The 14050-nt window shown below is 32.0% G+C and overlaps 1 protein-coding gene and 1 pseudogene across 1 annotated transcript; both read left to right on the top strand.

The window, feature by feature from the left end:
* The first annotated feature begins 517 nt into the window (after nucleotides 1-517).
* Nucleotides 518-9181, top strand: LOC8287636 (3beta-hydroxysteroid-dehydrogenase/decarboxylase). The gene is made up of 12 exons (XM_002529429.4): nucleotides 518-1279; nucleotides 2864-2953; nucleotides 3035-3168; nucleotides 3248-3418; nucleotides 3697-3813; nucleotides 3907-3986; nucleotides 4432-4627; nucleotides 5038-5155; nucleotides 5610-5784; nucleotides 7462-7618; nucleotides 8381-8447; nucleotides 8535-9181. Exons 1-12 carry the CDS (start codon nucleotides 1024-1026, stop codon nucleotides 8711-8713), a joined length of 1740 nt encoding a protein of 579 aa, XP_002529475.2. The 5' UTR covers nucleotides 518-1023; the 3' UTR covers nucleotides 8714-9181.
* Nucleotides 9182-12090: 2909 nt separating this feature from the next.
* On the top strand, nucleotides 12091-13563 carry LOC8287635 (annotated as a pseudogene).
* The last annotated feature ends 487 nt before the right edge of the window (nucleotides 13564-14050 follow it).

Below are 14050 nucleotides of genomic sequence, written 5' to 3' on the forward strand. Positions count from 1 at the left end.
AATTGATGTGTATATTAATCATTAAATATATAATATGTAATAACTAATAGTAATTTACTAAATATTTAAAATTAATTAATTACCAGCTACCATTAAACAATTATCTCTGCTACTAATATCGTTTATTTACAATATCTTAATCATATTATCTCCATATTGTCAATCTATCAAATAAAAATATACTAATTATTATATAGTAATCTTGATTAAATAGTTTTCTTTTATTCATATAAGATTTAACAGGCCATAGAAATTAAATACATAATATAAATAGTCATTTTTTTTTATATTCATTTAGAAGTGTCAAAATGGATCGTAACAAACCCGATTCGCCAGGCACGAAAAATATACGGGTTAAAGTTGAGAATTTTTACGATCCATTAACACGTTTTGACATTCCTGCACTCCTTATAAAAATCAAAACTCACCTAATGTGGAAAAAAAAATTCAAACTCACCTCTCACTCTAAAAAACAATACTAATTTATAATTAAATTCATACATAACTAAGATTGTATTAAATACCTATTTGCCTCTAATAAAAAATAAAAAGTAAAAAATATCCAAGAGTATGTATCACTATTTACTATAATAATTATGTGAAAAAAAGAAAAGAAAACTCTTTTCCTCAGAAAACACATTACATCCATTAGATAGGTTTGGTGAGTTAGAATTAGAAGACAACAAAACAAAACAAAAATTTTAAAAGGAATATAAATTCACCTCCCAAATTAATAAAACTAGAAAAGAAAAAAAAAAAAAAAAAAGAAGACCTGAAGCCATAGAAAAAGAAAATGATGGGACCCAGCAACAACAAGAGCTACAGTAAACCAAATAGAAAAGCAACAAAACGTCGCTGTACATACTTTCCGCGCCAAATTCCTTCCTTTTATATATATACTTGACAATTACACATCGTTACACTCTGGTCATATTTTCTCATTTCTTCTTTCGAATCCTTTTTGTTTTTTTTCTTTAAATCTTCTTTTTATTTTCTGTTTCCTCTGTATTAATTAATCAAGTAATGGCGATCGAGGTTCCGTTCGGTGAATTAAACCCTAGAACCTGCACTGTTGTTGGAGGGCGAGGTTTTATAGGAAGATCTCTTGTTTTTAACCTTCTTAAACTCGGTAATTGGATCGTTCGAGTCGTTGATTCCGCTCAGTCTTTGCAACTCGACCTTACTGACTCACTTGACTCCTCTCTTAACGACGCTATCTCCTCCGGCCGCGCTTCTTATCACTATATCGACGTTATTGACATTTCCGTTATCGCTAAAGGTAATTTTAAATTTTGTCTACGTTATTATTTTTATTTTTGTTTCAAGTCTTGTTTGGCTTCTATAATTTTGAATAAGTACTTAGTAAGACGAATGTTAAAACTGCAACCAAGAATTAGGAGAGAGAAAAAGAATGAGTTTTGTATATTTTGGTGATTTTTAACATTTTGATTTCTTTTTATTCTTTGGATTTATTGTCATATACATTCTAGACTAGATATAGATAATGAAGAATATGATAGCCTTGTTTGGAAAGTAAATATGTAAGAATTCAATTCTATTTAAGTCCTAGAATTCAGTTCTTTCTACTTAAACAAAGAGCATTTTGAGAGAAATGAAATCATAATACAAGTGACATGATTTTTGTTTTTTACGTTTGGTCAAAGTGAAATGTCAAACTGCACTGGTGTCTTGTATCCTTTATTAATTAAAACATAGAAAATAAAGTACATGAAATGAACTTCTTAAGCTTTTATCATGCGATGCTTTTATTTTTGCAATGTGAAAACTAGGCAAAGTATCTACATAAGGCCTCCATTGAGTAGAATTCTGTTTTCAGCAGCTAATTTTATGCATGAAAGAAAATGTGGTTAAAGGAACTATACGTGGAGCAATTAGGCATAAATTGATACCAATCCCTCAAACTTTGGTAACTTCAACTCCATTAACAACCACTTATGAATCTCTTTTCGGATTACGCCCGTTATCTCAAGTTCTGGATCGAACTAATCCATTGACACAAATAGTTCATGGGAGAAAACCAAGTTCTTTGGGTCCTGGAGGATTAACAGGGTGAACTGCTAGTTTCCAGATACGAGATATCCACCCTAGTCACTATGGGCGGATTGACAAAGATCCAGAAGAGTTATTTTGTGGGTTTTTTGGGGGAAACTGCTTCCTTGGTTAGAGGCTCTTTATCACAAAAAAGGTCATTTCATGAAATGGCAGTCATTACAAAATTGACATACTATCATCATTCATCATGTTTCTTGCTCCTTATTGGATTTGTGGGTTGGTCTGTTTTTAGTTACTTATAGAGTGAACAGGATCACTGAACTTCTGCATGCATAATTGTCTTAGCAAGTAATCAAATGCAGAGATGCTATGGAAAGTGTGGTTATATTATATAGTTTTGGAGAATTAATAGGTTTGAGTTACACTTCTTATTTAAACATTTAGTTGCTTCCTAAGTTTGTGAAGACATTTAGTGTGGAAATCAGAAGACCTTACCAGTTTTCTGTTTTGCTACTTATTAACCTTGAAGTCCCTATATAAGTTTATAGCACTAGTAATAACCTTGCTGCATTTTATATATTCATTGTTAGCCTTTTCACATGCTGCAACTTTTTTGAAATGATTCATTTTGGGTCGCGTTGTTCTTAAAGCATCAGAATTGGTTACTTCTTGAAGGTCTAAATATTTTTTTTCCCTGAAACAAACTTTTATCTGTTTGTATTTAGGATTTGAATTTTGGCTAGTTAGTTGCTGACTTTAGTCATGGTAATATGAAATTAACTACCATTGGTAAAAGAGATGTGAATCAATAAGGTGTGATATTAACAGTTTATTGTATATGCCTTTGCAGCTATTGAAGGTTCATCTGTTGTGTTTTATATGGAAGCTACCGATTTATGGACTCATGATTTCTATTACTGCTACAGAAATGTAGTTCAAGGTAATGGTACATTATTGTACTAAATTAGTGGGGTTGCTGCCATACTGAAACATCCTGCTTGCTCTATTTCATTTTCATCAGGTGCTAAAAACGTCATCGATGCTTGTCGACAGTGTAAAGTTCGAAAGCTGATATATAACAGTTCTGCTGATGTCATTTTTGATGGTTCACATGATATATGCAACGGAGATGAGTCCTTACCCTGCCATTGGAGAGTATGTATTACTTGAGCACTATCCTTTATGTTTTTAGTTGATTATATACTCATCCTGCTTAATTTATGTCGTGATACAGTTTGAGGACATGCTAAATGACCTTAAGGCTCATGCAGAAGCATTAGTCCTGTTTGCTAACAATATTGACGGCCTTTTGACATGTGCACTTCGTCCTAGCAATGTCTTTGGACCTGGAGATACACAACTCCTGCCATTCTTGATAAGTTTAGCAAAATCTGGCTGTGCAAAGGTTTGAGAGCTATTTATGCAGATCATCTTCTGTTGCTTCATTTACTATGTTAATATGTGAACTTGTTATAAACATGATTGTTTTTTTTTTTTGTTCCAATACACTGTTCCTTCATATGCTATAACTATTTACCTCATTGCAAGATGATATATCTTGAAAAGATGCTTTGTATTTTGCCCTTCCATTTTCAGTTATGCTATTTCATACACAAACTGAACTCCTAAATCATCGATTGTGGTTGTCTAATTCTTCTGAAGTAACAGTGTTTCTCATTTCAGTTTATTATAGGAAGTGGTGAAAACATGTCCGACTTTACCTATGTTGAGAATGTTGCTCATGCCCACATCTGTGCAGCAGAAGCCTTAGATTCTCAGATGGTCTGTGTTGCTGGAAAGGTACTCCAATATTTTTGGCATCCTGCAAAGAGCTCTAACTATTTGTTTGACTGCAGTCCCACGAGATATTACCTTGTTCCTGATCTATTGCAGGCATTCTTCATCACTAATCTCGAGCCCATGAAGTTCTGGGAATTTGCATCATTAATAGTAGAAGCCTTGTCTTATCAAAGGTAAAGTAAGCATCTTGAGTTATTAAGCTCTTAAGGCTGGACAGAAGTTGTAGAAAGTGTATTATAAACATTTTTTGGACAAAATAACTGAACTTTGCCTTTATTTTTGTATCAAGCATGATAGAAAGCCAAAGCATAAAGGAAAAGGATAACACGGGGTAAAGGGAAAAGAAAAGCAAATAATAATATTATGGGCATGCATGATGTAAAAAAGATGATGCTCTTCATTTGAGCATGACCTTCTCATTGTGTGTAATGTGCCAAATGTGTGCCAATTGTGTCAAATCTTCATAGAGATGGGATAGAGAATGTGATGATACCTTATTGATTTGACTCATTTCATATCACTATGTTTGCTATATGGTGTTCTCTTATAGTTTTCTTTTTCTTTTTAAATTATTATTATTATAATTAGAGAGTGATATTTTCTTATTTTTCTATTCAGACCTTTGATAAAACTTCCAGCCCAGATGGTGTGGTATGTCCTTTTGTTTATCAAATGGATGCACGAAAAGCTGGGCTTCAGTAAATATAATCATTCTATGTCAGCTTATTTCTTTCGTTTAGCTTCACACACGAGGACTTTTAACTGCATTGCAGCTCAAAAATACATTGGATACTCACCAGTTGTCTCTCTGGATGTAAGTTTTTCTTAACTCTGTTCTTTCACGATCATACCTTTTCCTGCGATGTGTGTGCAGACCATTGACGTTTTCTTGCATGTGTTTTTTGTTCTTTTTCTAGTTTCTATGTAGCCTCTAATTTTTGGATGCTATTGGTGTTATGACATATTGTTGATTTTGATTTGCTGAATGCGTAGTTTTCTTTTTGTCTATATGATTGTAGCTTTATATTGTTTACGGACTTCACCAAGCTAATATGCTTGAATGATTCAGATAGTATTTAACTGGAATGCCAGGATTTTCCAGGACATTTAAAACCTGTCTGTGCTAGTTCTAGTTGAGTACTTGTTTTCTATAATTTAATTCGTGTAAGTGGATCTGTTAATTCATAATTTCTCTTCCATTTGTGTTGATTGTTGAACGTACAGGATGGCATTGCATTAACCATTGAAGCTTACTCAAATTTGGTTAAGGACACATCTTTCATGAGATGTCCTAATTTTGAAGAAGAATCAAAGGTTGATAAGCTACTAGGTGGTGGGAAAGGTTGGAGTCTTATTTTGTTGTATACTTCTTAAAGTTTATGCAATTACACTTCTATTGCATTCTACAGCTGCTTTCTGCTTCTACCAGTTCAAGTTTAAATTGTGAAGAAGCATTTAGACACAGAACCTTATTGATAAAGCCTTAGACTGATGGCTTTTATGCTTTTAATTTGTTTCTGGGTGTATGGTTTTTCATGCAGATTTTGATCTTCCCCTGAACTTTAATTTTTGCCTATAAAGGTTGGAGCTAGATTTCATTTCAATTGGCATGGCTATGGTTGCCCTTGCTATAAAAAACCTATCTGGGTTGGTCTATTCTCAGCTGAAAACACACTGTTTTCCACCAGCATTATCATACTCGCAAATTTTAGTTCAATCATCTTGTGATGCGTCCTAAAATTCGTATATAAACAGCTATGCAGTACAAGATTCTTAATTAACCTTTCTTGTTGCAGTTGCGGACATATTGCTCTGGAGAGATGAGAAGAAAACATTCACATATTTCCTCATATTTGCGGTCCTGTTTTACTGGTTTTTACTTTCTGGAAGAACTTTTACATCATCTGCTGCCAGACTCCTGCTGTTAAGCGTCACCGTTCTGTATGGATATGGCTTTCTACCACTAAAGATGTAAGTATTATTTCTGCTTATGATAGCTTAACATTTTTGGGATATGTGGGATGAAACCAGATATTCCAAATTATTATTTCTGCTTATGATAGCTTAACATTTTTGGGATATGTGGCATGAAAGCACATATTCCATTTCTTCTTTCAGTCTTTTCTCCTTATGGTTTTATTTTTTGTTAAAAGGTATTAAAAAAATCTATCTTAAACCACAAATTTGAACTTTGTCAACATAAGAAGTTGTCAGATTTCATGATATGGAATCTGTCAATATAAACCTAGGAGCCTCCCCTACTTGTGATTAACTTCACTGGAGCCCAAGGGCAGTGAGAAATAGGCAAGGGTGTAGAGCGTTCTCATTTGGAGTGGAAATAGGAATCCATATAGCTGATCACGATTAATTGGAGAGGCTTAGTTGAGTTGATTTTATCCTTCGATGTTGTTGTTTCTTTGCAAAGCTAATTTCATGCCATAGAACTATTCACAAACACCTCAATTTATTTAATTGTTGGTAAAGGCGCGCCTCAAAGCCTTGGAGGCGGGCAACTTCACTGATACATGCGCCGTAGAGGAGTTCGTGAGGTGTGAAAAGGTGTGCCTCGTTAATATTATATCCAGAAAAAATATTTGTTTTTGACTTCTGATTGAAATTGGGTTGTTGACGGTAAATAAAAATAAGATGTACAATAAGCCCATCGATACCTAATTGCTCCAAGAAATGAAATGAAGGTTCAAGGGTTTCCACAAGTTTAAAAAAAAGAATGGGAAATAATAACAGCTTATGTCGTTTGTCAAAAGAAAAATGTTTGATGTCAGGTTTATGATTTCTTTCATGTCTTGTTTTACGAGTCTCATCAGCCTAATGAAATTTTCTTTTTTCTTTTGCGCCTCACTTTGGTAAGGGATAGCTGTGCCTAGGCTCCAGGACCTCTTTGTGCCTTGATGTGCCTTTAACAACTATGGTTTATTTATTTCCCACCTTTCTGAAGATTGGAACACTTCACCAATCCTTCTACAATCAATAATTTAGTAAAATTAATATATTATATTCTTAAGATAAAGGGCATTCCAAATATTAATGGTTTGGAGAGGCAGTTACTAGATGAAAACAATTAGTCCTAGTTCTAAATCTTGTGTCTTTAAATTGTCAATAAATGGTAAGAAAGTGTCAAGAGAAGAAGCGTATATCATGAGTAAACTAGGCAGTTTTACTTAGTAAAAGAAGAAACTAGTTAAATTGAGTGGTATTCAAATCAAATAATTCAGTAGTAGTATGATTTTTATAAGATGGAAAGGGGTAAAACATGTGTCGTCAAGCTGCATCTTTCTTATTTTTTCTTTTAAAAATTGGATTCGTAATAGAACGAATAATATATTAAATACTATTCTGGAGGTTACTTGTAAATAGGTAACATTTTAAAGAAAAGCTTTTGACCTTAAAAAACTGAACATAGTTCTTTGTTATTTTGAGAAACAAAGACAGGAAAAGTAAGTAGTTCAGTTGTCAGGATGTTTTGAATCCTTAATTTTATTTAGCATTACTGTTCATGCAACAAGATTGTGCTTTAGGAATTCTTAGCTACTGCTTACAATTTGCTCTTGATTTCTTATTCTTTTAGATAATCAGATTTATATGTTGGGATTTACATGATGTGTGTTGATTGTTATACCTTTGGAACAGATCCGGCTTTACCATTCAGAGGATATCTTTGTCTTGGTTTGAAATTTCAGAAACAATGGTGAAAGATTCAGTGACATCCATAGCCTCTCTGTGGAATAGAGGGGTTCATAATATACGATTATTGGTCCAAGGGAAGGATTCCAATAGATTCTTGAAGGTATGGATTGTGATAGTGGTTATTTTACAGTGACTGAGTTTACCAATTCTTTTTCCCATGCTTCCTTTTACTTGGATGCTCATGTCCTCTTCTTGCATGTACAATTAGGATATGGACTCCGTAGTTGCCTTTGTGATTCTTGATCTGGAAGTCTTTAAGTTTAACAATTAAATTGTGGGATCTGATATTTACTGGATCCAACGTTTTATGCGTGAGGACAGTAGAGTGAATGCTAAGTTCCCACCTATATCACTTCGTTATACTTCTTTAAAACGTTTTAGCCTAATATGGCTTTGTACAGCTGATTTATTAGCGGATTTAGAGAAACTATTGGAATTTGTAGTGGTCTTTGTTTGTGTACGCTTAATGTGGATTAAAGGTGGCCATGCAAAATTAAGTATTTCGGTTTTTGAAATTAGCAAATTGGCACACTTCGGCTGCACATTTTCTTTAGGGCCGCTCTAGGAACATCCATTGGATTTTCCGGATCTACCAACTAACTGAAGATCTGGTGTGCCCCCAGCAATAGCAATATATATACATTCCAAATACATATAGCTGCTTTTACGTGTTGCACATGACAAATTATTTTGTCTAGAATGCATGTGAATATTTAATTCACACTAGTAAGGTAAGAAACACCTTTTTCTATACTTAATAGGATAGTTGTTTTTATTTTTTATTTGGTCAGAATAAAACAGGAGTTCAATTTAGGCATATTCTTGTGGAATCTCTTCTTAAATTATTCTCATAACCATACAGGTTCTGTTCGTTCTCTATTCTATCAAGTTGATTCTGTTGCAATCATTTACTGTGGTGGCTGGTATAAGTAAGAGACCTTTGTTCTAAAATCTCAAATTTATAAGGTATTATCAATTTATCGTCTTTAGTTTGACTTCATTGAAACTAAATGCAGCACTGGTCTTTGCTTTTACGGCCTTCTTTGTTTATGAGCAATATGAAGCAGAAGTTGATGGATTGATGAAGCTTCTGCTCAGTGGAATAGAGGAATCAAAGAGGTTATTGATGAGGAAACTTCCTGCTCCAGTGGCATCATTTCTACAAAACAAAGGAATGCTGAACAAAGAGGATTGACCTGTTATGTGGAACGAGAAAAAGGTAGCTTGTAGCAGAATTGGAAGGATTTGAAGCCTTTTTTCCCAAGGTCAATTACGAAACCTCATATACGATCAGTTAGCACGATTAGCCTTGCCAGAATATGTAGAGAGATGTTCCCCAAGAAAAAGAAAGAGATGGGGTATGTTAGTATAACACAACTTTCTTCCTTTTCTTTATTTTTCGTTAATTCTTTTTCCTTCTTTTGTAACACTGATTGCTAATATCTGAAACAATAGGGTTAGCTCGTAGATCGCAGGTGCCGATTAACACAGAGCAGAGTATCTTAGACAAAGTGTCAAAATATAAACTAGCTAGCCTACAATAGGATAAAACTCATTCACTAACTCTGATTTTGAATTACTGCAACTTGATACGTTCTCTAACAATTGTTGCCTGATTTAGGCTAGTGTAGCTCAATTTGCACCTGCCATACTTCCTTTTTCTTTTTCCTGATTTCTTCTCACATTCTATTGTAAAAAAACCAATTCTACGCCACAGGTGTTGCGCTTGCATGATTTTTGCTCTTCTAGTGCTAGATGACAGACGGATAAAGAAATATTTATTTGGATATCTGTAAATAGATGTAATGCTATTAAATGTTGAGATGATGGAAAAGGATACAGAAATAGTGATAGAAAAATGCTGATAAGCAGTTTGTGTCTATTTTACCAGCTTAAACACATGTAGGAGTAGAGTGCTTTCTTTATATTTAATTTATAATAATATAAGAGACTTGCATTTGCATCCTAGTGATATCCCTATTATATCTGTATTATATTATGATCCAAGTCTAAGTCTTTATTCTATTCCATATTTTATTTCTATATTCTATATATTTATATATTATATATATATTCATTTATATAACATAGAAAGATCGTTTATCCATTCTGAATTCAAAAATGGCTGGATTCTTGATTCAATTGATAATTTTTTTTTTCCATTACTTTTTTTTTTATTTGATATTTATTTTATTAATATCCCTTTTCTTTGGTAATGGAATGCATAGAATATATTAAAAATAAAAAAATTTCAGTGCTCAATTTGAATGAGATAGATTGTTTCAAATTTCCTTTTTTCGTCTCCATGTCGCTGATCACATTGCGGGCTAGAAATAGTGAGCAGAGCGGTCATTGCTACTCTGAATTAAATTAAACTGGCTATTTTTATTTTCTTTTTGTCTTTATATATATATATATATATATATATATATAGAAATCAACTGTTAAATTACTTCCACATAGTATATATTAATTTGATTTGGTTATATGTTTTATAATATTTCCTTATTCAGTTTTTGTTATCTGTAATAAACATAATGGGTAACAGTTGTTCAGTTCTATTTGTATTTAGATTTTTCATTTTCTATGAATTTCACACTATGTTGTCAACCAAAGCTAGTGCCATCGAACAGAATGGAGTCAATGCAGTTAAGCTTGAACTTGCCAAAAAAAAAAATTCAAAATGTATAACTCGACTTGATTTGATTAAATTTTACTTTTTTTTACCTCCAACTTGACTCTATTTCGGATCTGTTTTAGAATTTCGGGTTTCTAAATCCTTATAGAGTTCTCTTAGAATTTCTTTCAGACTCTCTATTTCATACTAAAAAGAAAAGAGAAAAGAGTTCAATTATCTCTCACTTTTATATATTCAATTCAGTATTAATATTTTCTTTTCTATCTTATCTTTGTGTGGAAATAAGTGTAATAAATTTACAAATATCTGCAGAAGGACAATTTAGTCTAATTTAGCGATTTTTATAATCACGTCTACTAAATGTTTTCTTAATCTAAATGAATTATTAAAAATATAGTTAATATGCAATGGAGGAAGTAATTTTTATAGATTTCATTATTTCATTGATTCAGTTAAAGTATATGAATTTCTTTTTTTCTTTTCACTGAATTTTTCATCTAAATTTACTATAACGCTTGTAATAATTATGATGAAGATCTTATTGTATTTCGAAAGCTCCTAATATTGGTTCTAATAAATTTTGATTTATTGCTTTCTCAGCACTTCCGTTTTAAAATAAAAAAGGATTTCATGTAATAAATTTTTAATTTTAAATTAAAAGTTTTAAATTTATATAATTGGGATAAAGTTAAATGTATAAAAATTATAAAATTTTATTAAACTCACAAATTACTTAAAGTCGAATATAATAATATTTATGTTCTGGTTAATTGTATTCAAACTACTCGAGTGGAATTGAAGTCGATCGTAGTAAAGTGGCAATCAAGTATTTCATAATTAGTGCTCTAGATAGTGGAGAACTTCTTTTAAAGGTTTTTCTTAGTTATTCTCTTCTTTTTGTCTCTTAGCAGAAAAAATTTAAATTTTCTATTTTTAAATTTTAACTCGGTCATTAATATTTACTTCAACTCAAAATAAGTACATGTTTGAGCATCATTGACCAACTCTTTATCAATTTTGATTTATTTCAATATGAACAACAATTCAACATCAACAGATTGGATTGACTAGAATAAGAATATTCAAAGTACAAAATAAAGAAATATATATTATGAAAATATTAATGAAAAACTTGAGATTATGCATTCTATGATGCTGAAAAGACTAAGAGCTTATGATTATCTGTATGGAGCCCTAAATATGGTTGCGTCCGCGGTGACAGTGAACAGCATCGAGGGTTGGCAGCAGTGAGCAAAGTCCTCTATATATGAGAATTCAGTATGTCTTATTTAGTTCTTTGGAAGGGTTTTATAGTTTTTTGGGCTGCATATAATTTCTAGACCTTTAACTTTATTAACTTGAGTTTGTTTGATTAGACAGCGTATTAGTTTGCTTTATAAAGCCATTTGTGTATTTGTCTTTTGAGACTAACAAATTCTCACCTCTCCTTGTAACTATAGCTGTTTCAGCATCTATGAAACTTAAAAACTATCTATTGACCAAAAAAAAAAAAAGTAATTAATTCTCGAATAAATGATACAAAGTAGGTTCATACGAAACTAATATTGACTATTATCAGATCCATGGGTCAAACGTCTTAACTCCGTAAGCTAAGAGTACTAGTAAATCCTGCACACGAATCTAAATTATTTTCACAACCATAAAAATTCAACCATCATCACTTTAATCGGTCATTATTATTATGTTGTTTGTGTTTTATAAAATAGATTTAAGAGTTAATAATTTCTAATTTTTATTATTTGACTGTCATATTATTGTTGAAAAAGTCATTAATTTAATGAGACTGATTTAACAGTTAAATGATAATATTATGAGTTGTTAACATTTATATCTATGCTACTTAGTCATCGCATCTATACAATTCTTAAGGCCTTTACTGATTGAAAGAGAGGAATCTACTAAAAGAAAAAAGCGAAAAGAAAATCTAGGCGAGTATATATCATGATGTTTGGTTTTTCATGTTCAAGATTAGCTTTAAGGAAGTGTTATAATGCTCCCATTTTACTCCCAAATGCTCAATTGGGTATTCTTGGTCTTGACTCATTACTGTCAATCAGATATTTCTCATTAGAAAATTTCAGTGCAGAGTCATTTACAGTGTCATATCTCATAAATTCATGTGGTTTGACACCAAATTCTGCTGAAACTGTTTCTAAGAAAGTAAGCCTCGAATCCCCATAAAGACCAGATTCAGTACTTACACTTCTTAAGAATCATGGATTCACCAAAACCCGTATCTCTAAAATTGTTAGGCAACGGCCGCAAGTCCTATTAGCCCCACCAGAAAAGCCACTTTTGCCAAAGATTGAATTTTTACGTTCTGTAGGAGTTTCAAATTCTGACCTTTCTGTAATTGTTCCTAGGAATCCAGAAATGTTGCTTCGAAGCTTAGATAGTATCTTATACCACGTTATGATATCCTTAAGAGTGCACTTGTTTCTGATGACAAAGTAATCAAAGACTTTGAAACACATGTCAGTATTATCTATGCAATTGCTGGTGAAGAATTTTAATGTCAATTTATCACACTTAAGAGGGATTGGTGTCTCTCGATCTTCTATTGATGTGTTGGTCACCAATCATCCCTCTGTTATGTGCCTATAAGTTGATAAGTTTGCTGAAATGGTTAAGAAGGTCATGGATATGGGATTTGAACCCTCAAAGATTACATTTATCAGGGCACTTTTTTTCCAAATGACACAGGAAACATGGGAACGCAAAGTGGAGGTTTATAGGAAGTGGGGTTTCTCTGCAGATGAGAATTTGTCGATCTTCAGAAAGAATCCCACATTTATGATCAGGTCGGAGGTGAAAGTAATACGTATATTGAATTTTCTTGTTTGCAAGATGGGTTGGCAGATTGCTGATGTTGTTAGCGTTCCTGTCGTTCTTACTTGTAGTTTGGAGATGAGGATTATACCTAGATGTTTAGCTTTTAGAATTCTGCTTTCGAAGAGTCTAATTAAGGCAGATATCGGTTTATCCTCAGTGTTGATGCCTTCTGATGAACACTTCCTGGAGTGGTTTGTCATCAAGCATCAAGAACGGGTACCTCAATTACTGGATCTGTTTCAGAGAAAAATCAATCTTGAAGAGCTAGACAGCTTTGATGAGAAGTCTTGGATTCTGGGTCATGCAGGTTTATAGTTGATGATGCTTTCTAATTGGTGGCCTTAATTTCTTAGGTTAAATTGTTAACTTTGAATGAATCAACTTTGTTAAGTAACTTTTGCTTCTTTCTTCTTTATATCATAATGTTTGGATGTTTCTGTACAAGATTTACTAGGAACATGACTACTTCTCTGTCTTGTACAATTAGATGCTTTTGGACTAAAAATTCAAACATTAAGCAGTCATCCGCAGTTTTCATATTTGATAAAGCAATGCGGGGGTTTACTTCAAAAACTGTTGAATCAGTCTATCTATCTCTAAGTGGGTACATTTTAGTAACACCTTAGCCTGCATTTGCCCTATCACATTGCATCTTTAACATTTTAAAAATTATATTTTTTCATCGCTCTATTTTATAAGTTTATACTAAAATAGTTATCATTCCGTTAAAATTTCTATCGAGCAATCGTTAACTAGATTTAGATTTGTACTATTTGCCTCTTAATTTTTTATGTAATATATATATATATATATATATATATATATATATATATATATATATATATATTATTCCATGTATTTTATTTATTGCACTAAATTTTTTTATATTTTAAAAGTCAATATAATTAAAAAACAAATTGATAAAAGATTTAATTTGATTTTAAAATTTCTTATTCAATTACAATTCTAGTATAAAAAATTAATAATAAGAACAATATTTTATTTTATTTTATAATTGAAAGTTAAATTTTATGAATTTTT

The sequence above is a fragment of the Ricinus communis genome, chromosome 8 (genome assembly GCF_019578655.1).
Source record: "Ricinus communis isolate WT05 ecotype wild-type chromosome 8, ASM1957865v1, whole genome shotgun sequence".
In the NCBI taxonomy this organism is placed as follows: domain Eukaryota; kingdom Viridiplantae; phylum Streptophyta; class Magnoliopsida; order Malpighiales; family Euphorbiaceae; genus Ricinus; species Ricinus communis.

What these genes read in the sequence shown, in the direction of transcription:
- LOC8287636 (XM_002529429.4), top strand. Translation starts at nt 1,024, where the DNA reads ATGGCGATCGAGGTTCCGTTCGGTGAATTAAACCCTAGAACCTGCACT. An exon ending in CAAAATCTGGCTGTGCAAAG is followed by an intron (nt 3,419 to 3,696) that starts GTTTGAGAGCTA and finishes TTCTCATTTCAG; the next exon opens with TTTATTATAGGAAGTGGTGA. An exon ending in TGGTCTGTGTTGCTGGAAAG is followed by an intron (nt 3,814 to 3,906) that starts GTACTCCAATAT and finishes GATCTATTGCAG; the next exon opens with GCATTCTTCATCACTAATCT.